The sequence below is a fragment of the Lonchura striata genome, chromosome 10 (assembly GCF_050655825.1).
Source record: "Lonchura striata isolate lonStrDom1 chromosome 10, ASM5065582v1, whole genome shotgun sequence".
Taxonomy (NCBI): Eukaryota; Metazoa; Chordata; class Aves; order Passeriformes; family Estrildidae; genus Lonchura; species Lonchura striata.
Genome location: NC_140712.1, coordinates 7,241,582 through 7,266,765, shown reverse-complemented (window position 1 = coordinate 7,266,765; position 25,184 = coordinate 7,241,582). Strand labels below are relative to the sequence as shown.

Genomic DNA, 25,184 nt, shown 5'->3' with positions numbered 1-25,184 from the left:
GGGTGTAATGAGATGAGCTTTAAGGTCCATTCCAATCACTTAATATTTGTGGCACCAGGAGCAGCTGAGGGAGCTGGGGGGGGCTCAGCCTGGAGAAAAGGAGGCTCAGGAGGGACCTTCTGGCTCTGCACAACTCCCTGGCAGGAGAGGACAGCTGGGGAGGTCAGGCTCTGCTTCCAGGGGACAGGACAAGAGGAGACGTCCTCAAGCTGTAGACTTGAGGTTAGGCTTAGGTTGGACATCAGGAGGAATTTCTTCATGGAAAGGGTTGTCAGGCATTAGATGGGGAGATGGTGGAGTCCCCATCCGTAGAGATGTCCAAGGAAGGACTGGACGTGGCACTCAGTGCCGTGGTCCGGTTGGCAGGATGATGTTGGGTCTCAGGTTGGACTCGACGGTCTCGGCGATCTTTCCCACCACAGCGGGTGCGGTGTTTCCGCGGCGCTTCCCGCCCGCAGCCGCCCTGGCGCCGCGCCACACTCAACATGGCGGCGGCGGCATGAGGCGGGCGGGGGCTGGGTGGGGGCGTGTCGCGCACCCAAGATGGCGGCGGCGGGCGGGGTGAGATGGCGGCGGGCGCGCAGGCGCGGGCGGGCGGCGGTGACGCGCGGGGCGCGCGGTGACGGAGCGCGGCGGCCGCGGCCCTTTGTTGGCGGCGGTTGAGGCGCGGCGGGGCCGGGCCGGGCCGGGGCCAACGGCGGCGGCGGCGGGGCCGGGCGCGGGGAGGCCGCGGGAGCCGCCGCCGCTCCCTCAGCGCCTCGCCATGGACTCGGACGAGGGGTACAACTACGAGTTCGACGAGGACGAGGAGTGCAGCGAGGACAGCGGCGCGGAGGAGGACGAGGAGGACGAGGAAGAAGACGAGCCCGACGATAATCTGGACCTGGGCGAAGTGGAGCTGGTGGAGCCCGGGCTGCGCGTCGGCGGAGAGCGCGACGGGCTGTTGGGCAGCGACACGGGCGGGCTGGGCCCCGGCGGTGGCGGCGGCGGCGGTGGCCTGGGCGGCGGACCGGGCCCCGGCGGCGGCCCCGAGCAGGAGGAGGATTATCGCTACGAGGTGCTGACGGCCGAGCAGATCCTGCAGCACATGGTGGAGTGCATCCGCGAGGTCAACGAGGTCATCCAGGTGCGGCCCCCCGGCACCGGGACTGGGGCGGACGCACGGGGGAAGGGGCGCGGGGGGTGGCGGGCCGGGCCGGCGGCCTCCTGCGGGCACCGGGCCGGCCCGTCCGCGGCCAGGGCCTCACACACACTTGCCGGTAACCCCCGGGGCAGGAGGGGGCTCAACTCGGTATCCTCCGACGCTGGAGGGGTGGGGGGACGCCTCCTCTCGGTACACCCTGGGGGTGGAGAGGGCTCCTCGTCACCCCCGTCTCCCGGGAGGCCCCTCGGGCACGGCTAGGATCTCGCTTCCTGCTGTGGAAGCGTCGGGAACGAGGCCTTTGGCACTGAAAGGGCTCCTCTTTGTGTGGTGGCGAGCTGGGGGCCGTAATCTATGTTTTTGTCTTTATTCCGCTCCGTTCTCATGGTGTTTGGCAAGGTGTAGCTCCTCCAGCTCCTTCGGTAACCCGCGGAGTCCATGGCAAGCCCTGGAATTCCAGGAGAGGCACCGCTCTGGTTTTGTTGCCGTCTCCCTTCCCTTCCCCCCTCCACGCATAGAGGTTGAACCTTGTGTTTATTTCCAGCAGAGACCAGGAGGGGTACGAGCAATCCCTTCACAACCGTAACTTTTTTTACTCTCAGTTTTTAAGCCTGTCTCTTTAAGACTGAAATAGAGTTTGAAATAACATTTACCTTCTTTAGATCAAAGTATTTAAGTCTTATTTCTTGCCTCCTAAGTTTTTTGGGAAAAAAAATCAAGCCATTGAAGCGGTTTAGCATCCCTTTCTAATGTTCGTGGCAAGGTTCGGCTCTAGCTCACCATCAAGTTCCTGTTGCAGTTCACTTTTCTTCAGGTGATGGGATTTCTTTAGTTCCCATATACTTTACGATTACTCAGAATCGGTAGGCAGTGCTACCCTTTTCCAGTATGCCAACGGGAATAGCATGAGAAATCTGTGCATAGGAAGTAATGAGGGATCCAGTGTCCAGAAAGGAGTTGTTTTGCTGGTTGTGTGTGTTGGTAAATCTCTTTAAACACGAGATGCCTCAGTGAATGTTTTTTCTCTGGCTGTCCTCTGCAGTGGCTGTAACAGCAACTTTAAAATATTGCTTTATGTGCTATAATCCCCTGTAGTTTGTACAGAGCTTGATGCAAACAGCTGTAAAAATATTTGCATGCTAAATTAGTAAATGGCATTCCTTGAGTCAAATTAAAGTTTATAACTTTACTGATAGCATTGCCCATGTAAAGGTGAATAAAGGAGTCTGCCCGGATTAGCTGATTACCCTGCAGTTAAAGAAGATCTCATGGTTAAACAGGGATGTTTATTTGCTCCTAGTTATCGATCCTGATGTAGGGAGGGAAACAGTTGGCAGGCAGACATGCAAACAGTGGGGACCTTCAGCTTTTTACTCTTTCAAATAGTCATTAAAATAGTGAGTCTGTGTTTAATGATTAAGATTGCAAAAGTCATGGCCCATTCTGTTTGTATTGAACAGACTCTGCCATATTCCTTATCTTTGCATAAGACAAGTGGTGGAAAAGTTGCTGCCAGTGAAGAGCTGAGAGTGTTCCTGCTCCTGAATTTTCCAGACCCAGCTGGTGGACTCACCTGCATATTCTTCATGAACTAATTTGTTAGAGAAGGTCCTGATTACTGGTCTGAGTGGATTTGCCCTCCTCTTACACCACCCTGAAGCTGTTTGACTTGTGTGCTCGACCTGTGAGTTGCAGAAATAGTGGAGAGAAATGGGTTGAGGTGATGAGCCCCTTGTTCTGCCCCATCCCCGGGGTGTCAGCGGGAGGCCTGACCCTGTGCTGGGCTCTGCAGAACCACCCCCCTCGACCTTCCCGTGGCTTCTCTCCTGCTCCAGTTGCTGCTTGGGGTTTGCAGTAGTTCCTCCTGGTTTAGCAGAGAAGGGTGCACAAAGTCTGTTTAGATTGTCATGGGTTAAGTCGGGGCCCAAAACCAACTTAGGCCCTGGAATGCATCAGGAGATATTAGGAAAGCACTCAGTTGCCCTGGATGGCTGTTAAATGCCAGCTTCCTGCCATTAGATTTCTGGGCTCTTCCGAGGTAAGTGGCCTGACTTCTGCCGATACTTCAGGAGTTGCTCATAAGTTGCTCATCCTCACTCCTGTGGCTGCTGGTGAAATCTTCCAGGGCTCAGTTCTGTTTATTTCCTTGTGTTTGGCAGCCAACCAGGATTGCTGCTGCTGCTTTTCTGGTTCAGTAAACCTTTTCTGGAGTCACATTGGCTTGGGATCCTGCTGCGGATTCTGGGTTGCTGAGCTGTGATTCACTTGTTCCAGTCAAGTACTGGATGGCTTTTGGTCTGTGTGTGTCTGCCGTGGGTTCTTGTTAGCAAATAGTGATGGTTGTGGTTACATTTTTGAGTGCTTTGAACTTACTTGTTCAAGGGAGATGTAATGTACAGCCTGAAAACTTCAGCTGTGGGTCTTGTGCTCTCTAATGGGTGATTTTTTTTTTTTGCTGATCAAGTGTAAGGTATAAATGGGGTTTTGTTTTGCAGCTGCAGTGAAAGGAAAATAGAACAGGGACCCACAGAGTATTTGCAAGGAGGTATCTGAGTCATGGCAGGTGTAACTCTGTATTGAAACACTCCATTTGAGCAATTATTAGCTGACAGGGCTATAGTTGAAGGGACCACATTAAATTTTTGCTCCCATCCATTTGTTCATTTTCAAATACAAGCTGTGTGTGAAAAAACATGAACTTTTCAGGGCAGTGATTTGATCTGATGGAGATTTTGCAGAAATAGGAGCTAAGTGATTCAACCCATGGCATGGAATGGGTTTTTGGAGACATCTGCTCAGTGCCAAACTCTTACCACTTGGCCTCCCTAAGACCACTGAACCTGCAGTGAACCAGGCAGGTTTCAGAATATCTCAGAATATTTTACACTTGCTCTTTCTTGTCTGGACATAAGCAGGATTTCAGGTGTTCAGTGGTGGTTTTTGTACAGTATTTGATGCTTATGCTCATAATCTGATTTGTCTCCCATGTGTTGTAGAGCAAGAATTCCCCTTGCTCTGCAAATGCAAAAATAGGGGTATGAATAACTCCTTAACCTTGCACTGTTGGTTGGCTGAGACTTGTGGATCTTAAGAGTATTCCTCCCATCCTCTCCTTGTGATTAGGTGAAGCAGAAAGCCATTTGCCATGGTATTTGGAATTTTAGTTGTCTAAGTAAACGGGCGGATTTCTGGTGGTTTTCCAGCTGCTGGCAGAATAAGTTAGCAAGGGACTGTAAAAACGTAGACAGAGAGGTGGTGTGGAACAAAAGGCTTCTCATCCCAAAGATATTTTCCCACAGTTGAATGTCTTCCCCATGGTCTTCCTCTCTGAACATTTGTCCAAATAATCCACTGCCACTTATTTTTTTTCTTTTTTTTTTAATATCAGATTGCTATTTCCATTTTTGCTCTAGATTTTTTCTGAAAATAAACTTGAAAAATGTTTAGAATGGCATATTTATTTCTGTTCTGAGTAGAGCACATGATGTGTTTCTGTAGCCTGGCTTGGCCCACTGTTCTCCTTGCTTTGTTTCAACCTTGTGCAATTCCAGTATTACCAGGTGGGATTAATTTCCCCTTTTTGCCTGCCTTTTTCTGGAGCATTCCAGTGACATTGTTGTGATGTCACTGACCATATTCATTCTTCCTGGACTTAGTAATGTTGAGGTATTGAAAATACTAAGATGAAGCTCTGAGGTGGCAGAAAAAGGAGTTGAGCCTCTTGTTTTCTTTCCCCACCCCACAGCAGGGATCAGGATCCTGGATATGGCTGGGTGTTGTGTCTGACCTGCGTGATTGTGAGCATGTTGAGCTTCAGACCTGAGCTTTCTCTGGAAGGACATGGCATTCCTGGATCCAACAAAACCTAGTCTAGCTCAAAACACTAAGCCTTGATTAAAGGCTCTAAACTAGATTTTCTAGAGCAGACCAGGTCAGATGTAACATGAGAGCATTTGCAGCAAGTACAGGTTTCTCATTTACATGATAGAACTGGCTGACTTCTTTGGAAGCAAGGTGAGGTCCTTGCTAGGAGAAGCTTTGCCATTAAAATAAGCCCAAACTCCAGACCACTCTGAAGTTGAGAACCCGTATTTGTTGAGGAATGGTTTTTCCCAGAGGCCCCTGGAGTTCACAGCCCTGGTTTAGATAGAGCTCAGTCATGACAAGTGCAAGCCCATTGTTACAGGAGGGGTCTTGTTGAACAGTGGATTCACTTGCTTGGACAAAACATCCTGATTTTCAGGCAGAACTTAGGAAATCGTCCCAATGGTGGTGTAATTCAGCATACTGTGGGCAGTACATTCCAAAGATATTGCCCAAAACAGGGATGATTTGCCAGTGAGCAACAGGAACTGCTGCTTATTGTACAGGGTCGTGTTTAAAACTGTATTTAATGCTAAAGATGACATCTTGGAAATTTGGAGTGCTTGGAACTGCCTGACAAGCATTAGGTGGGAGTCTGTGGGTGGAAGCACTCGAGGCTGGTGCTGCTTCTATCCGGGTCCTCTCACAGCGCGAGGTGCATTAGCAAACGTCTTTGTGTGGTTACTTATTTGATAATGGAATTCATGTCAGAGGCCTGAATGTTATGATGCTGGGAGGAAATGCTGTGTTAAACCCCATGTTTCTGTCACGTGGTGTTTATAAGGTGTTTCATTATGGTAGGAATGCATTTAATATTTCCAAGGAATGGAATAAACTTCATTGTGACAAAGCATTCTTGGAATCTTGGATAAACAATCACTCCAAAGCTTTTGGAAATGACATGGTGTCTGTTCCTGACTGCCAAGACATGTAAATCTGAGTATAATAGATTTTTAAAAAATTTTACTTTAAATTTCAGCATTACCAGGTAGAAAAGTCTTGTTAAGTCTCCAGAGGAATTTCAACTTAGTACTTAAATGTGACCCATTTGCTTTGTGCTCAATGTTTCTGTTAGGCCAGATGCAAATCTCATGGTTGGCCACATATGAAAACATTTGATGCTGGTTGCTTTTGTCTCAATGTAGTTTTCCCAAAATGACAGCAAGGCAACCTTTTCCTTAGGGACCTTGGCGTACAGATGGAGAGACCAGTGTGCTTTGGGATGTTTAAAAGTGAAACTGAAAACACACTTTTTTTTTAAGCTACTTTTAAATGTTTATTTCCGTAAATTGAAAACTAAATAGTAAATACAGTTGTTGCTATTCCCTGTGGGTTTAATTTCAGTGAGCAGGACCATTCCTGCTGTGCAAAGTAGAAGGGTTGTTTCTGCTATAAAGTGGAAGCTGATATGAAACGAGGTATTTCTGGGTGTTAAAGCATCATTAGAAACATGGATTCTCCTTTTATACTTGTCCCAAGCTCTGACCCCTTAGTTTTAACCTTGCATGAGTTCAAGTTTGTAACAGCAAATAAACCCCAAAGCTCCAATGCCCTTCAGAAATGTAGGGCAGTCCTGTGTCTTTGGCACCTGTTGAATAGTTTTCAGTTTTCTATTTCTAAACTAATTTCTCTTCCCCTTTACTCCATTAATGAAACAACTAAGAATGTGGTTCTGCTGTTGGTGTCAGGTGTGATAGTTGAAGGAAGTGATGGTTGATCTCCACATTGTGCTTGTTTTAACAGCAAGTCAATGTTTTCATCTGGAATTTCTTTGTAGGAGCCTTTTTTTTCTGGAGAAGGTAGCCATTTTTTCCTATGCTTAGGAGACCTGGTTAACTGGAAAAAGAACCTGGAATTTGTCTGTAACTGTGAAGGCTGGAAGCCCTTTCCACTTAGCTCATTCCCGGACTCCAGGGTCCTCCAGATTTCTGGTACTTCTGGAATTTTCAGGATCTGAGTATTGTAAGTGATATTGTCTCTTGGTGCCTGGCTACACTGGATCCCTGACAGATACAAAGGATGTTTGGAGGCTGTTGGGTGCATACAAGTGCATAGTGCTGCTGAATTTCATCAAGTCATTTAGTGGCTGCAGCAACTGCAAGGAAATTGCAGCCTCATTTATTGTAAAACACCTTGGGATGGTTTGTAGCCGTTCAGTAATGCCAAATGGTGCATTTGAGCATAGCCCGGAATACAGATGCCTGAGGACTGGGAGAGGGCTGCTGGCTTTGTGGGGGATGTTGGTGCAGGAGGCTCTGAGGTGATGAGGCAGTCAGGTGGAGTAAAATCATTAGTGATGTGATAATGGAAATGCTGATAATATTTAAGTATCTTCACCATCCCGGGTGTTTGGTGCTGGGAGTGTTGGAAACCCTGAGCTTGGCCTGTATGGAATTCCTTGCCTTGCTTCTAGCTTTTGATCTTGAGCTGTGATGGAAACAGTGTTCAAATAAATGCTTTGAAAACTGCCATCCAGGGCTTCCCTCAGTAGTTGTTTCAGGTATAACTGAGATTATACTTCACAAGTGTGTTCCTTTCCTGAATTTGGCATGCCCATGTAAGTGCAGAGGCTCTTGCAGGAGTGATCCCTTGTTTAGGTGGTGTAGCAATGCCAGGTCATTGTCTCGGGTACTCAGAGCAGCTCACTGTGGTGGGGGTTTGAACCAGTGTATATAAACAACACTCAAGCAGAACCATTGGCATTGAGTCTTTTCCTTGTTTTTAAAGACTGAGAACTTCTTTCAGATGTTGGGAGTGATTTCAGGTCCAAAACCTGACTGAGATAGCTTTTGACAGCATCAAAGTCACTTGGAAGAAGTGAGTAAGCCCTTGTGAAAGTGTCTTGGACAGTTACAGCACATTTTGGCATTGCCAGCAGTCTTGCCTTGAGTTCTGGGCCACTGAGCTGGTGGATCACAAAGCTGATAGTCATTGCCACTGCCTAGTAAAAAGGGAGAAACAAAGAATTGGCTTTGAAGGGACATGTCTTCCCTCTGGAGAAGCATGGAACCCAGACAGCTGGGGAGGAGAGCACAGCTTCTCCATGGCTGTATTGCAGTGCCTGTCCTTGTTGCCAGGCTGCAGCACGTCTGTGTGATGGCAAAAGGTTGTGGTCCTGTGTGGATGTATTTGGGAGAGGAGCTAAATACAGCTGCTGGGGACAGGGATGTAGCTGAGAGCCCTGAGGGCAGGTGGCTCTTGCTGTAATCTGCTAGTAATTGAGAGTACAACCTACCTAAAGCTGGGCTTCTTGGTCTTTTCCTGGTGGTTTCCACTGGTGCCCACTTATTGATGCTGGCGCATGAAGGTCTTTCTTCCCAGTCTTTCTGAAACATTCCTGGTTTTGTATCTTCTTGGTTAAAAACTGATATGCTAGAGCACCATGTGGCACCTCTTGTTTCCAGGGACAAGCAGTGCAAGCATGATATTTTGGCCATCTGCTTCAAAATTAGGTCTTGTGGGACAGTACTTGTGTCTCAAGCATGGAGGTGTGAAAGGCTCCCTGATCTGAGGGGAGGGACTCTCCATGTATTGTGACACCACAAATAGGCCTTTTCATGTGCGTTTTAATTCACAACAGATGAAGCTTTCATTGCTTTGTGATTTGAGGAATTTGAGAGCTGAAGGAAGATAATCCCAATGTTTGAAATTAAGAGCTTGGATATTTGCTTATTGCCTTTGCAGTATTTCAGAAAAATTGTCTGTGACTGTTGTAGGGCAATATCTTTGGAATGTACTGCCCACAGTATGCTGAATTACACCAGGATTGGGAAGATTTCCTAAGTTCTGTCTGAAAAATCAGGATGTTTTGTCCAAGCAAGTGAATCCACTGTTTAACAATTTCACCAGATGAGGGATGCAGACTCTAAACTCTGCTTCCCAGCAGATAATCAGGATAGAGTAGGAGTTCCTGCTCAAAAGGGTTCTACTTGGGTACAGTTGAAGTCCTCTCAAAGTGAAGAATACACAGTAAAAACTTAGTAGAACCAGAAGAATCTGTATAATTGGACCTGAAAGTAGTCAAATGCCAAAATAACTGACTTCTTTGAGTGTTAGTTCAAAGATTTTCTTTTTAAACTAATATTTGCAGTTCTTACTAAGGAGGCAGCCTGAAGAGAGTTTCTTCCAAGGTAGAGAAATGAAAATTTGAAGTGGTTCTGAAAGTTCCCACTTCCCTGTCTGGTGTTCGTGACTGGGTCAACCTCTGAAGGAGCGCGTTGGATGCTTCCCTGCAAAAGGTGGTTTTTTGCTGTTTTCTTCAGCAAAACACTTCCAGAGCCACAGAGGAAGGAGCTGGTGTTTGAACAACACCCTTGTATCAAAATCACAGCAGGACGTGGCTGTTCTTACTGTCCTGTGCTTGCTTTGATGGTTTTGTGGACCTGGTAAGGTAGTGACAGTGCAGTGCTTCGCTCAGGTCACTTCTTTGGGGTTTGCCTTTGGGTTTTGGAGTTGGGGCACTTGGGATGGTCTTGGTTGGTTTGAAACACCAATGCACTCAAACCATTCTGGTGTTTGAGTGTCTGACACTCATCCCCAGTGGTGCTTTTGGGGGTGTGCAAATACATTCACCCACACAGAGCTGTGGTTACATGGATATTGGTCTTGGACAGTTCCCATTCCCTGTCTGCCTGGATGCAGCCATTTGCAGGGCTGTAGAATGCAAGGAATCAGGGAACTCTCCAGTTAAAAGTGTCTCCTCTCTGCTTTTCTTGCTCACCCTCTGACCCCAAGAGCAGCTGCTTTGTTCCAGGTGCCAGAAGTGATGGTGTTTGAATTGTTCAAATCAAAACAAATGGACGTGCATCCACACATCAACATTTCTGTGGTCTGTTTTGTTTGCACATCTAGTTAGAGGTGCATATTTAACTTTGGAAAGAGCTCTGGAGAGGTTTTCAAAATTTTGATGCCCTCTGCAGCTGGTAACTGTGGGTTTGGTGTGTTCTTGTGCAACAAAACACAAATGCAATCAACGTTCCTTTGTCTGGCAGATAGAAATGTGGAGAGGGATTAGGGGAAACCAGGAGGACTCACATGAATAAATAGTCTCCCTTGCAATGAGCTTTCCTGTGTGGGAAGAAAAACTTAAGACTTAGTTAACTTCTGGTTATCTTTATCCTAGTCATCTAGGATTTGAGAAATAGGGAGTGAAAGGAATGGTGTGAAAAGAAGAGTGTGGGAGAGCCATGTCTTGAGGTTGGATTCCAGAGCAGGAGCTTGGAAGTGACAGAGCGTTATTAAACAATGTGTGTTAAAACTGGGCTGAGTGGCATCTTTTTAATAAAAAGGGAGGAAGAGCAACATTCCAGCTCTTAGTAGTAGCATAATTTTTCTTCTGGGAGCGACAGTGTAAACTGGAAGGTCCTTGGAGTACAATCTCACCTAGTGTGTGTAGAGGAAAATAACTATAATATAAAATAACAATTCAATAAAAAAATTAACAATTTCTGTACGCTATGAAGATCTGATGAAATAATGTGTTGGATGTCTTTGTTTTGATAGTTTGTAATACCTCTGTAATGACTGAAAGGCCATCTGAGCAAATTAAGGTGATGCTCTTTGATTTATACACATTTCAGATATGCATTTGGTTGTTCTGTAATAACCAGTCTCTTTATTTTACTTGATAATATGACATGCTTGAGGTGTCCTTATTTGTATTGTTAATAGAGCTGAAATTGATGCTTGAAAACGTGCACAAGACTATTTCTGGCTGGGATGATAACTTCTAGGAGGGAAGCAATGTAAGGACTTGGAGTTCTCTTTAAGGATGATGGATACTGAAACTCTGGAGGGAGGGTGTTTGGGATCTGTGTCACTCTCGTGTGCCATGGTGTAATTCCCTACTGTCCTTTGCCAGGGTGTTTCTGCAGGCAGCACTGGGATTTGGAGAAGGCTGGGTGCCAGCCTGTTCAGTGCACTCAATTATTCACCAGTCATTAGTGTAATTATTCCTCTTGCTGCCCTGCACAGCAGTGACAAGGCAGGCCTGATTAGGTGGGTTTTTTCTCTTGCAGAAGCCCAGTGTCTTGATGACAGTAATATTTTAATGGGAGAGGAACAAGGGATATCCTTGTCAGCTAGTGTGCAGTCCATCAAATACAAAATTGCATGTCTAGGTTTCCCATTCCCTACCACAAGGGAGTAGAGATGGGGAATCTGCACCTACTTGCTGGTTTGGCTCAACAGCTGTAGAAACAGTTCTGATAAAATGAGTGCAAGTCTGTGTAGAGGCAAGTCTTCAGAGCCCTTAAATGAGAAAATGGTGAAAACGCTGGAGGTTCCCCATTCTCCCCCACTGCTATGACTTGTGTTCTGCTATTTCTGTATCAGATCCCACCAGACTCTTTTCTCTTAACTCCAGGGAGCTCAGGTAGCTGGTTAAAAATACCTACAGCAATTAGAGACTGCAGTTAGACTTGGAGGTATATCTTGTTGGGAACAAGAGTGAACAAGTGATTGCTAAACTCCTCATGCTTCCAGAATATATTTTCTTCAAAGGTGGCTTCTGCAGAGCCCTCAGAGGAAAACATTTTGGGGTATAAACAGGCAAAATTACTTCTTGTAGCGGAAATCCCGGCTTATAAAAGGATGTGTTGCCAGAGCTGTGTTTTGTTGGCTGTAAAACTAAGTAAGAATAAATGAGCAGAGTGTGGTAAATAAACTGCAAAGTCATCATTAAAAAATGATCTGAGCTAGAAGAGGCTTGTTGGGGAAAGGATGCTGGCAGGTTTTCTAAGTGCAGATGCAGGTTGTGCCAGCAGAACAAAGTGCTTTTGCAGGTAAAGCTGCTTTTTGCAGGGAAGTGGTACAAGCCACAACCACATCTGCGCTGGGGCTGCTGCCAGTGTCAAGATGCTGCCAAAGATTACATCCCCAAGCCACTGCTGCATTGGCAGTGGTTTCCTGGGCCTAAAGAGTTTCTTAAGATGGCTAAAGTTTTTTTCTTGATTGAGAGTTGTAGACTAAGGCATAGGCATCACCAGAATGGATTTCCTGAAGCCTGTTTGTCAGGGTGACATTGAGTGTTTAAAACTTACTTTGTCTGTGATGGGGAGATGAAATCACCCTGAGGAATGTGTTTTTTTGTTTCCTAAAATACTGTGGACTGTGATGATGCTTCACTGCAATGGGAAGACTTCCTTTTTGCCCAAGTGAAGAGGGAATGGATCATAAAAGTAGGTGTTCCTTTGAAGAAAGGACAAAATCAGAAGCAATGAAGGACAGACACCTGAAGAAAAGTGCCAAGTGTTCACCTCACTAGGGCCTGGAGGAGAAAGAGAAACTAGAAAAATGTTAAGGATTTTTTTTTTTGTTGTTCTCCAAAAATGCTCATGTAAATCACCCCTGGCTAAAAATTCTTGTGCTAAGCCCATTTTTCACAGTATTCATGCTGTTGATGAGGAAGTTAACACTTGCATGCCACCAGTGACTATGTATCCAAATATTTTTGAGGTAACCTGGCTATTTCCATGAGAGAAGTTATTCATTGGGATGGCTTTTGTTTACTTACCACAGTAAATCTTTAACTTGCAGGGGTTTGTGGGTGCCACCTCATTGTGCTAATGGAAGAAGTTATTATCCCTTACCATTTTCTTTTCCTGTCTGTATGTTCGTTTGGAAAATGTTAATTATAATGTTCTGAACTGGCCAGGCCAGGCTGCACAGGCATGTTACTGTGAGATTTTTGGCATAGTGAGATATTTCCCCCAAATACCTGTGAGTCTGAGGACTCTAATTTCTGGGGATAAAGCTCTGTTCATAGTCAGGTTATCCGGTGATTTTCAGGAAGCAGCAGTGGTTGTCTTGAGGTGATACAGAGTTTGGCTGGATTATATCTTCTGTATTTAACAACTCACGTATCTTTGTGCCCAAGCACCCTGTGATAGGTGTTCTCCAGCAGTGCCCATTAACAAAAGCAGGTGGGAAGGCAGATAATTCAAAACCTGAGACATAACCAGCAGTGTTTGAAAGACACATTGGTGTTGAACGTCCTTGGAGGCTGATCCTCTGCTTGCATGCTGTCTGAAGAGGGGGACCCCCTTAAATCATCATCTGGGAGGACAATTTGGGAGCCTTTGCTGAGAACTTAAAGAAGTTAACTGAGAAAATCAATTTGTTGTTTTCATGGCACATGTTTCAGACTACAGACATGCCATGGAAATAGGCTGTGGAAAAAATCCACAAGTTATTGGGAATTTACCCTTCCCAGTACAACTGTGATGCTGAGTATTAGAAAAGCATCTTCATCCTCCTAGAGTTTGTCTGATTTCTTCTAAACATTTCAAGTATGCCATGGTATCATTATTTCTTCAAGTTGCTTCTGATACTTCCTCCACTCATCTGCTGATAGCAGCTTCCTAACACTGCCCTGGACTGGGTGGTGTCTCTGAATGTGCTTAAAGCAGCAAAAGCAAGGTTCTGTTGTCCAAAAGGTGTGCAAATTCCATGAAATGCTAGGTGCTGTTAACTGGGAAATCATTCACTGGCCAGAGCTGAGGTGCCTGTTCCTCATGCTGCATGAGCTGCTGGAAGAAGGAGCCAGCAGAGCCAGCATTTTCCTCCCTGGTGTGGAGGAACATTGCCAGTCTCCCACAGATTTATAAATCCCAGGATGTGGGTACAGTCCTTTGGGTGCCTCTGGCTCTGGGCCGGGCCCTGGCAGTGCACATAGTGGTGAAAGAGCCGAGTCAATGTACCAATTCATACTGGAGCGAGGGAAAAGAGGAGGGAAAGCATTTTTGAGACTCCAGAAGACCCGTACAAAATGATTTAAAGGAAGAAAGCAGATGTGCAGTTCATCTTTCAGCTTTATTCCTTTAACATCCATTTCTGCCTGCAAACAGGACAGTTTCTGGAGCTCACATCAGCAGACCTGTACCTTCCCAGAAATACACAGTTCATTCAGGAGTTGAGTCCCTGAAGACAGCACATGAAAAATGTGCTTTGGGTTGTTTCCTTTTATCGACTTGATGGGTAGCTGCCCTGACATGTGCCACTTCCAGTCCTTCCAACATTGACTAATAAAAGACCTTAAAAAAAGAAGTGTATTTCTGTCAGGCTCATGTGGTTACATTGAGGATACGTGGTAGTAGGTATTGTCAGTATTCCCACAGTTTACTATCAGTATCTGCTATTTGGGAGGCCAGGTGAATACAGCCCGCAGACACTGGGGTGAAGAGGATAAGGGCCTGCCCTTCGTAGGTGGTGGGATAATGGTGGAAAAAAGTGGGACCTTTGGCTGTACCTGGCATCAGAGTATACCCCAATATGCTTTACAGTTTTTGGGACAAGAATATTTGGGAGTCTGTTGATATGGGAAGACCCAGCTTTAATGTTCCTCACACATGGCTTTTGGCAGACTGCGACAAACAGATTTCTTGGAAGCAAGTCCTTGTTGTCCAGGTTGTGCCAACTCATCTGTCTGGTGACATGGCGATCCTGTCGATGTTAAAATAAACCAGTTAAAATAAACCCCCTTTACCCAGTCAGTTCCTGTGTCTGGTCACTCCTGCTTCCATCACTGACTCTGGTGGCAAGTCTGGGAGCCAGCGCTTGTGTGAGCTTGTGTTGCTGTTGAATAAATATTTTCTGAGCTGGTCTGGTCTTGCCCAGTTACTGCCCTATTTCAGATTAAAATCATAATCCAAGTTGCTGTCACTTCATCTCACAGGCAGAAATAGAGCTGGTGCATAGCTAAGCCGTTCTGGGTGTCTAGAGCCTTCCTTGTCCTCTCTGGAATCTTGTGAAGGGGGAGAGATTTCTGACCTGTGCTCTTGGGCCAAGCCAAGGTGTTTTGGTATTTACTGTCACTCACTGCCTTCATTCAGTATAGTTTTTCTCCTGTGGCAAAATGTGCTTTTGCTTTCCTCTTGAAGTAACCCAGTATATTTTATTCAAGCCAGGCATTAGTGAGTTGTTATACCGGTCTGAGAGAAGAATTGAAACTGTCCCTGTGTGTAGTTTTCTAGAGACTGTATGGAACTGAAAGTATCTAATGGTGTTCTTTCTGCTTTAGGGATGCTTGTGATCTGGAGAAAACCCAAGATTTTGTGTCTGATAGTGCTGGACACATTTGTGATCCATATATGAGATTAGTGCGGTAACTGTGTGGTGGGTCCAAACTAAGTGTGGTGGATGAGAATTTCAATAGAATTGGGGTCATGTTGGATAGAAGAGGAAAAATGGAACCTGGAGGTCTGGAAGAGCAGTGGTGTCACTGGGAAGTAGGCTCAGATATGCTTTGTGGGCACTGGTTGTGGGAGTGGTGTTCTATTGACAAGCAGGGAAGGTGACCGTGCATCGTTTGTGATGGGGACACAGAGGTCTGTTATTGATTTCCTGAATATCCATTTCTATTTCATGGGGTCTCATCCTGTCAGAGCAGCTCTGTGGCACTGGATGTTGACTAAAGGTCTGACTTCAGGGGAAACTTGTTGATTACCAGGGACTTTACCAGGAGTTTACCTGGATGAACCACAGGCACTTTACATCCGTGGTAGCCAAAACTTGCGGGGTTTTTGCTCTCATCTTGTGCCCAGCCTGGCTGCAGCACTGGGGACTGTTGCTTCCTCCACAGCGGATGGGGAGATATTATGGAGCTGCTGAAATAGTAAATTGGAAGAATTATATGGAAATGATGCCATCACCTTCTCCTACTCTTTTTAAAGGCAAGTCTTTGCAAATCCTTGAGTGGGAGGCATAGGGTTGAATAAAGCTGTTGTGCAGTGTACGCTGGCACCCATGTGCTCCCACTCGGTGCTCAGCACAGCAGCTGCAGTTGCTCAGTGGAGAAACCAGAGCTGGGGCTCGTGTTGTCTACCCAGCTTTGCTGAGCTTTTGTTCATATGTTGGAATTTTTTTGTGCTGGGGGATACCAGGAAGAGAGAAATCCTTTGGGTGTTACTGCTGTTGTGGGTAGTAAAACATCAGCTCAGAACCTGTGGGTCCTTCCTCTTTAAAGGATGGGCTTTATACTCCAGAACTATAGAAAAAGGAAGTAGAAATCAAAGTGTTCTTCAGATTAAATGTATAAAATAAGGGTTAATGTCTCTCTGCGTCCTGTCATCAACCCTAGCTGTCCTGCTATGGAAGTGAGCATAGCTGAAATGCTGGAAGAGGCCTTCCCTGGTCGTTTTTAATTTGTGTTGAGTTGATGGTGGAGCTTCTGCAGTTGTCTGAGAGCAGCAGGGCAAATCCATGCCATCTTCTTTTATTTAGACGTACTACAGTGCGAATTCAGTTTTTGCATTTCCAAATTTGCTAATTCATCCTGGAATTGTTGCTTTAGTATTTTTTTCTGCTTTTAAAAGCTCTATTAGACAATGGCTCTTCATTGCAGCTCCTAATCATTAACCTGAAAGCTTTCCAAAAGGTTCTGAGAAAATGTAAAGCAGCTGACTGCTTCATTTCTGTCTCTTGAACCAATTAACTGAAGTAATAGAGTTTTCGCTGAAGTTGCTTTTTATTATCTTCCCCTGCTAGAAGAACGTATGTTCATCAGAGCTGGAAACAGTCAGTAAAGTGCATGTAAGTTACTACAAACATCATCAGATTAAGCTACCGTTTGGTGCCATCACGTAATGGTACTAATTCAGTAACTCTGTAAAACTTAATTTTCAGAATTAGGAGATGATGTGTGAAGGGAAGTTAACGGGATGAAGAAAGATGTAGGGAGCTGAGGAGATGATCGGTGTCAAAGTTGAAGGCTCTGTATGTGTTAATGGGAAGTTATAGTGAGGTGGCAAATGCCAGATGGAGGACAGCAGATGACAGCAGTCACAGGGAGTAGGCTGGCTTCTTGTGGAGTTGTGTAGAAATGGCAGGAAACTGGTACATTTTCAGGTGCTTTAGAGTTTGAACCATATCTTCTGATATGGCTTCAGTAGTATGTAAGATGCAAAGACTATCCCCTCAATGGGGTACAGAGAATGAGCAGTACTGATGTTTTTATTATTTCTGAGGGGAAGGTGAGAAGTATCTGAGATCCACACACGTGTTGTGCTGTCCATGTGAACCCTGATATGGCCAATGGAGAAATGTCTGTGGTGTGATTCTCTCCCATACCCCAGGGGATGGCAGAGGGAGAGAGCACGGAGGGGTTGGCAGATTGAGTCCTTTAGCTGCTATCCTCTCCTCGCAGCAGCCCTCTCATGTTCTGGCTGTAATTGAGCCAGGGAATATTAGATTACACGGAAGTTTTCCAGCAGCTTCTCAGTGTGCTCAGTTGGTAGTGGTTAAATCTAGCAAGTTTGAGATCATGTCCTGGAAGTACTCAATGTTTGGATCTCATCTTCTGTGCTGGCTTCCTGGGAATTTTACTAAGCTGTTAGAAATGAGGTTTTGTGCTTGTAAGATTTCCTGTAATTGTCCCCTGGAAGAATGGATGTGAATGGATCTCCACAAATGAAGGTCACTCAGTGCACTTGCAGAACAGTGCAAACCTTTTGCTGACCTTTATACTGTGATCTGTTTTAGCAGGTTAAAAGCTGATTTAAGTCACTTTCTAGGTGTATTGTTGTATCTGAAATTATCTGTGTGGGGCTGGGAGAGGTGCAGGTGAAGAGCAGGGGGTGCAAGTGGAGCTGACATCAGGTTATTGCAGAATTTTGGGCTGGTGCCCCTTGGTTATTATGTGATGAAGCAGCTCTTTGGTGCCTTGTGTTGGTCACAGTCTCATGATGGGGCTCCTTCTCCTCTCCCCACTGCCATTAAACGTGACCTCTAGGTATTTATCAGTGCTTCTCCTATGGCACAGTGTGCACATGACAAGCCTTGGAGATGCTGGGCAGCAGAAGTTTCCACTTGGTGTTCTCCTGTTGCAAATGATGGGGTTTTGGCTGGTTAAATATTTACAGTGGTGGTGTGATGGCTGTCCCCAGGTGCCGCTTCACTGGAGCAGATGTTTGTGCTGCTTGGCTTCAGACCAGCACTATCTTGTGGTGTGGCTCTTTGCTCCTCCACCAAGCCAAGCCCTCAGTCTTGTCAGCTGATGTGAAACCATCAGTTTCCTTGTGCTGTGAAATGTAAACCCAGCCTTGTATCCCCATGGAATACAGCAGTGGACATTGCTGAGGTTTGAACCCTCTACAGACTTCTGAGGCTTGGGCAGAGCCAGGGTTTCTGGAGCATCTGCTTGGATTCACAAGTGCAAAGCAATTGTGTAGAAAACCCAACTGGAAGTGGCATCAATTCCTTATTGCTGTAAAAGCCTCTGTTATTGGGATGGACGTGCTGCAGTTGGGATGAAAATTTCAAAATGCAGAAGCTGCCGTGGGTAGAAAACAAAACCAGCCATGATGTGGAAAGAAACAAAACAAAGAATTAATCAATATCATATCTGTGGGAGAAAGGATTTTGCTGGAGAACTGAGCTTAAGTTCTTAAATGGTTTTTATTTGCAGTAAATGCTGAAACTGAACCAGGAACTGATTCCCAGCATGTGAGGAGAAGCTGTAAAATGTGCTTTTCTTTGTAATAACATCAAGAATTAACCATGCAGCTCGTCTTGATGGATGGAAACATGAATGGATCAAGTGCTCCCAACTGTCATTCAGCAAATTGTGCTGCTTGGAAATTCTGATTCAAGCTAATGTTCTAATAGTATTTAATTTATAATTCATTTCTGCGTTTAAGTGCATCCAGATTCTTCCTTCCGACTCATACTTTCCTATTTTGACAGCAAAAAGAATTCTGACTCTTATCACTGATGAAGCTTCCAGTTGAATTAAATTCTATTAAATTAAGGAGTTTTATTTGAATTAATAATGCTTCTTTGGTGAAGTCCAGACCTTTGTAGGGCTTTCTATTGCTGTATCTCCTGCTTGCATTGGTGTGCTGGAGCATGGCAACATAGATAAGGACAGTAAATGTAAATACCTCCAGTGAAAAGCTGTGGTGGAGTGGAATTTGTTTGAAGCATATGTGAGACTTGGTTGCTTTGTTAGCTCCCAAAAAAAAAAAAAAAAAAATTCCCTGCTGAAGGACTGAGGGTGTTTCTCTCTGGGCAGAGCTTTATATGGAATGTTTTGTTAGGAAATCTTTTGAAGTGCCCGGAGAATTTCAACAAAATGGCTGCTTTCCTCGTGTTTGTTCCTATCTGGATATCAACAGGCTTGCTGCCCTCGGCTCCAGGCAATCTGCCTCGGCTTCGACATGTAAAATTTAATAGGAGGCTGCTGTAAGTGAGATCTGCTGTTTCAGCTTTCATCAGACCACGTTTGGAGGAGAGCGTGTTGGCTGTTCCCTTGCTCTCTATCCATCCCTGGCTGCTTTCTGTAGGAAAATTCAGCTTTGTGAACAGAAAACAGCCTTAGTAGGAGCGTGCTCTTGCAGCCTCGGGAATAATCCTGTCTGAGCGGCAGCGGAGCCTGTTCGTAACTAATCTGTGTGGTGTCATCGTAGGAAATAATCCTGGGTACCAACCGAGCAGGCAGAACAGAGCCCTGACTTCCCAGTGCTGTGGAACCCAGTATTGGGACATTCCATTAATTTTTACAGCATGAGTGTCCAGAGTGATGGCTGAGGGTTGGTGGAAAGCTGGAGTAGAGCTGGTGTTGAAATAGCACTTTTTGGTGGTGTTTTAACCCTGTGTGCCTGAGGTACAGGACACAGCTCTCACTGGGGTGGATGCTGTCATTGACTCCTCCAGCACTGCTCTGGAATAACTGTGAGGGACGTGTGTGCATTCCATGATGGTGTGCCTGGTCTTAGACTGGAACAATCCTTCATGTCAGAACTTTTGGCATTTGTGTTGTACTCTGATTTTCCCCTTAGCTGCCTCCCTCACAGTCTTCTGTGCTCCCTGTGCACCTCCAGCCCAGATTGTATCCCTGTCCAGGGATGAGCAAGGGCAGGGCTGTGTTAATTCTTGCCTTCTGTATCTGGGAAACAGCCAGGGGAGGTTTGAATGCTACATCTGGGATGTGGCAGGCAGTGAAAGCAGGCAGCCCAGCTATTTCTGGTGGGAGCTTGTCATGCTGCTGGCGTTTCCTTTCTTTTTTAAATGTTCAACCAACAGTGCTGGGGAAGCTGGAGCCCAGCAAGCCAGGAGAAGATACACAGATTCAACAATATAATCCTAAATAATGTCCAGTTTAGTACCCTGAGCTCACAGTGCTGGGGTACCTGGGGGCTCTGACCCAGGGAATCTTTTGGAAAGCTGCAATACCTGTGTGTTGGGAAAATGGAGAAGCCACAGATTAAACCCTCTTGTGCTTTCCACCCACATGGCCTCTGGGGAGTGATGTTTGCTGGATCAGCCTTGTTCTACTTAATAATCACTGCAGACTGTTGGAGTTTCTTCTCAATGTACCGTGATTTTTCCTTCAGTGCAGGGGAAACCTTCTGTCTTTTTAAAAGTCAGCCAGAGACCACTACCTCACTGCCTCTTAGCCTATTAAGTGATTAACAGGTATTCCCAGAAGCCTTAATAAGTGGCCAAGTGGGCTGCTGTGGTAGAAGGTAGCACAAGATTTTTGGGCTGATTTTAATTAAAGCTCTCTCAATGCCTTTGCTTGAGAAATAAAGAAAATTGTGTTTCTCTGTACATCTGGCAGATTTCTGGGCTGAGTAAAGACTTCTTATGTTGAAGGGCTGTGTGCTTTGCTCTCTGAAATTCATAACTGGAGAATTACAGGGGCTGGTATCATAACCAAGATAATCTAGAGATAAGATTGGTTTATTTACTGAGATATATTTTCATCTTTGATTAAATTGCTCCAGGAATTGTGTCTAAGTGAGCTTTTAAGAACTCCTTTAAAGTACTCCTACATAGTACAGAGCTGCCGAAAAGGTTGTTGCGGTGATCCAAATACAAAATAACCTGGAAAGATCACAAACTAAACTGCAAAAGAGGCTGCTGGATGAGCCTTTGGGTGAGGGAGACCCTTGAATTCCCATAGAGCTTTTTGTTGACAGGACTGATTTGAAAGAATTGAGCTGCTTGCTCCCCTCTGTGGGGCTGGGTGAGGGAGGGATGCTGTTGGAGAGCTGGTGACATGTGGTTGTCATCCAGGCACCTCATGTTGCTGCAGGGAAGAGCTTGGATGCCTGTCACCTGGGAGACTGGTTCAGATATGGACCAGAACCACACTGTCACCATGCAGTGTTAAGCAATACCCATTTCTGGTATCTCCTGCTCCATACTGTGTAGATCTGCTGTCCCAGCTGTTTATGGAGTTCCACAGGGACTGCATCAGGGATCTAATAGCTGCTTTGGTTCGCATGGGCTTTTTAAGCTAGAAAAAAGTCTTAGTTTGGCTTTAAACAATCTGTGCTGGCATTAATAAGAGTCAGAACACACTGTAGAAGAAGAGGAGTGTCACTTTTTATAGTATAAACCACAAGACTGGTTCTTTGTGCTTATTACATTGTCACCCGAGGGCTTTATTTCAGTGAAGGTTTTGTTGGTGTTGGTGAAAGAGGCTGTCCTGCTTTCCCCTTGTGCTAATGCAGTTGTTTGTGTGGTAAGGCAATCAAACAGATTGAAGAACTGATTCCATGAAAAAAAAAACAACCTAAAGGAAAAGAGATCAGTTTCAGAGCCATTATTTGCAGCATAAAATGGCTGTAGTGGTGTGGGCTGGTGAGGGCAGGAGATGCAGGGATGGGGTAGGATTGCTGCTGTGGGTGAAGGCATTGGCTTTTGGCAGCATCGGGTTGTGGCTGTAGCTCCAGGGCTCAGGAAATCACATTGCTGGTTTATGTCCTACTTTTCAACAGCTTCAGAGCTCCATTGAACGTTGGCCCTGAGGCAAACTTCCATTTTGGTGTCAAATGGCAAAGTACACACAGCCAATCTCGAGGCCCTGCTCCTGGTCTCCTTTGCATGTAAATGATCCTAAAACTAAGCCTGGAGAGTGGATTTGGAGGGATAAAATGTTGGTTCTGGGGTGGAACAGAAGCCATATGGTCTGGTGTGTTTCTCATATAATCAAACTCTTGGCTGATGATTCAGATTTAGTTGGAATAAAAACTTGTACACAAGTGAAAATCAGCTCTTATGTTCCATCTTCCTTCTGACCTTTCTAGACTGTATTTCTTCTTTCATGAATTTCTTTCTGGATTTCATGGTACTTCAGAACTTCTGAGGTCTTCCAAGGACTTTGTCATCTTACACTGGCAGCTAGTGGTGTTCTGGGACAGTTTTCAGCCCAAGTGTTTTGATGGTCAGGGCTGGATTATTCTTGCTCTGCAAGAAGGGTGGTGATTGTGGCAAAAATGGGTATGATGGGTAGAAATCAGCCCTTCCTGCATTTTACAGACATCCTGGAATTGCATTGTGTGGGCATGCTGGATGTGGAGATGTTGGCACTGTGGTAGGTGTAATTAGTCTGGTCCTTAAATCTTCAACCAAATTCTCATTTTATACAGGTGCTTAGATTTATAGAGTTGGTTTTTTTTTTTTTTTTTCCTTTTAAATTTGTCAAATCTATCTGTCAAGTCCAGCTATTTCCCAGTCCATGCCAGTAAACATGTATTGTCTGAACACCCTGATTTTCCTTTTGCCTATTCAAAGCTCTGCTTGGTGTTCTCAGTCTGGCTTGGTTACTCAATTATTGTTTTTCTCTTCTTTCTCCAGAATCCAGCGACTATCACTCGAATACTGCTTAGCCATTTCAACTGGGATAAGGAGAAGCTGATGGAGAGGTAAGCAGCTGCAGAGCTGGAAAAAAAATGTTTGTTCCTGGATCAAGTGAGGATGGATAAATGCACTGTGTGTGGCAGGAGAATCTTTTGTGTTAACTGTTCCCCCTTTCCCAGCTCTCGTGACTCAGTGTTTTAGTATTATTGATGCCTGATTAGACTTAAAAGTTGTGGAAGTTAAGTTGCCTGTTGGGAAGAGGGATTTCCAGTTCGAACATGTGCAGGCTTTGGACAGGCTTTGGGAATAAGCAAGCAGGAACAGGTTCTTGTTATCTAGCAACTGTTTTGGATTTGGATTTAGTGCTCATGCCTGTCATGCTGGCATGTGTATTCCTGACATGTTTATTTGCTGCTCTGGCCAAGGCTAAATTGTTCCTGACTGATAATGGTCCTGCCTTGTCTTCAGCTTCACAGCCCCAGGTTTTCTTCAGTGTTTGTAAATAATGGCTTGAATTTTGCCTCTCCCTGAGAGCAGAGTGTTTTATGGTTATTTCCTATCTTTGATTCCCAGCTCTTGGAATGTTGCTTGGTAAAGGTACTTCTCAGTTTGTTGTTCCACAGTAGAGACCAAATCCAGCTGCATTTGGTTCATTCCAATGCCACTGTTGTTATTAAAGAGAGTTGAGGGAACTGGAGAATTTAAATTACTTAAGAAATTGGAAGGAAAATTAATCTGGACCAAAAGGAACAGTAAAAGCTGTACAGGGACTGGTTGTGGTGTTTGCTGGTCTTACTTGGTATGAAGTGACCAATGGGTGGGTGTGGAGGGCCTGGTAGGATCATTAGTTTGACTTTTCCCTTATTTACCATTTCCTTTGCCTGATAATCAGGGTATGGGAAGATGAGATGTGCTTGGTAAGCCAGGAGCAGTTGTTGGTGCTCCTATGAATTGATAAATGTCCCTTCACTGACCCTGGGGCTGAGCCCCTGTAGTTTGGTACTCTGTCACCCAGGGAAAGAGGAGCAAAGGTTTTCACACTGTTAGCAATTATTTTGTAGTATAAATATTTCTGCTATCCTTGGCTAATGGATTTAGGACATCTTTAGTGCTCTTAGTGTAATATTTTTGGTTAGTGATGATGCTCAGGTATCTCTCATGTTTTGTTTAACCTAGATTTTTTTTCTGATGTGATTCTATTTTTTTTACAGCTTTCTAGTCCTTATTTTTCTGAGATTGGCCTCTGAAAGCTTTGTGTTACAAATATATCCACTATTTAACTCGTGACTACAGCTGTTAAGAATTCTGATTTAATGCCTTCTCTGCAACATGTCTGCTCACTTGGTATTTGAGTTTCTTGGGCTGATTCTCATGGTTGGGGGTAAAGTTCACTCTCCTTGGTTGGGAGGTACCTCTACACAAGTGCACTGAAAAGCCATCCCTTTGTACAGTAGGTTTTGTCCCTTGTCATTGAAAGCTTGTTTAGGGCTGCCATCAATTTAAAAATAAAAAATTGGGCTGTGGTTTTGTTTTGTTTTGTTTTTTAATCAAGGGAGGTGCCAGCCAGGTGAAGGTGAGGTATTATTGTTAAGGCTTTTACAGTTTAAGTACATGTTATATTTACAAATCCACAGGTAAACATATTCATTAAAATACTTAACTCGGCAGGATTACCCCTGTGAGTAATAGAATACATGACTTGCTTAGGCAGACCTGTTGCACACGGGTCCAGTTTTGGTGCTTATTGATGTCCTGTTGTGTTAAAAAAACCCACCAAAACAGGATCTCTCTAGTACCTGGTGCTGCCTTCTGACACTTCTGCACCAAACAATCATGAAATCTTTTGAAATGCTGAGCTGTGTTAAAGCAGGAGTAGGAAGCTGAGAGCAGGCTCTTGGTGTTCAGGAGGGTTTGGTCATTGCTGTGGTGATAGGTGAGGATTAAGGGAAAAACAAAAACCAAAATACACATTTTGCTTGACAGTTCCTGTGTTTGATGGTGTGTATTTGCAGTTCCTAATCAGTGCTTCTTTTCTCTTAGCTCATGGTGATTCAGCACGACCTCCCAGTAGCCTTATCAGACCTGGCCTGGAGGAAAGCACTTCAACCAAGTGGCTCCTCTTTTTTTGATAAGTGGGGAGGTCTGAGCTTGTGACATGAAAATTTGTTTCCCACTTTTTTTTTTAGCGTTGTTATGCCTGTTTTTAATGAGCAGGTTGTTACTGTCTGTGCCAGCTTTGTCGTGGAGGAGTAATTACACAGTGGTGTTCAGAGGGCAGATGTGCTACAGATATTTATTCCACTTATGGTAAAGTAGTAACAGCCACAATTAAAAAACTGCCCTGTCCCACTGGTGAAACTCTAATTGTTTGTCAAAAGCAAAATTGGGGTTTGGGATGGATTTGTTTGTAGGATGGAAGTGGTGAGTGGAGGAAATATTAGTTCAACCTCTGATATGCTGCGTTTAGGAGAATAAAGATGTCAAATATTATTTTCCTGGGTCTTGCAAGCTTGATTCATAGGGATAGGAGAGCACCAGGTACAAAATGACCACATCACCTCAGAGCCAAATGAAGAAAGTGCTTTAACTTGAACCT

General features: G+C 45.0%; 1 protein-coding gene across 1 annotated transcript in view; it reads left to right on the top strand.

The window, feature by feature from the left end:
* Positions 1-648: 648 nt before the first annotated feature.
* The window catches only part of ARIH1 (ariadne RBR E3 ubiquitin protein ligase 1), a 50,220-nt gene continuing 25,684 nt past the window's right edge, over positions 649-25,184 (top strand). The window contains exons 1-2 of the mRNA XM_021554262.4: positions 649-1,126; positions 22,586-22,653. Of these exons, the coding sequence (XP_021409937.1) occupies positions 764-1,126; positions 22,586-22,653 (431 nt within the window). The 5' untranslated portion in view covers positions 649-763. The remainder of the gene's footprint in view (positions 1,127-22,585; positions 22,654-25,184) is intronic.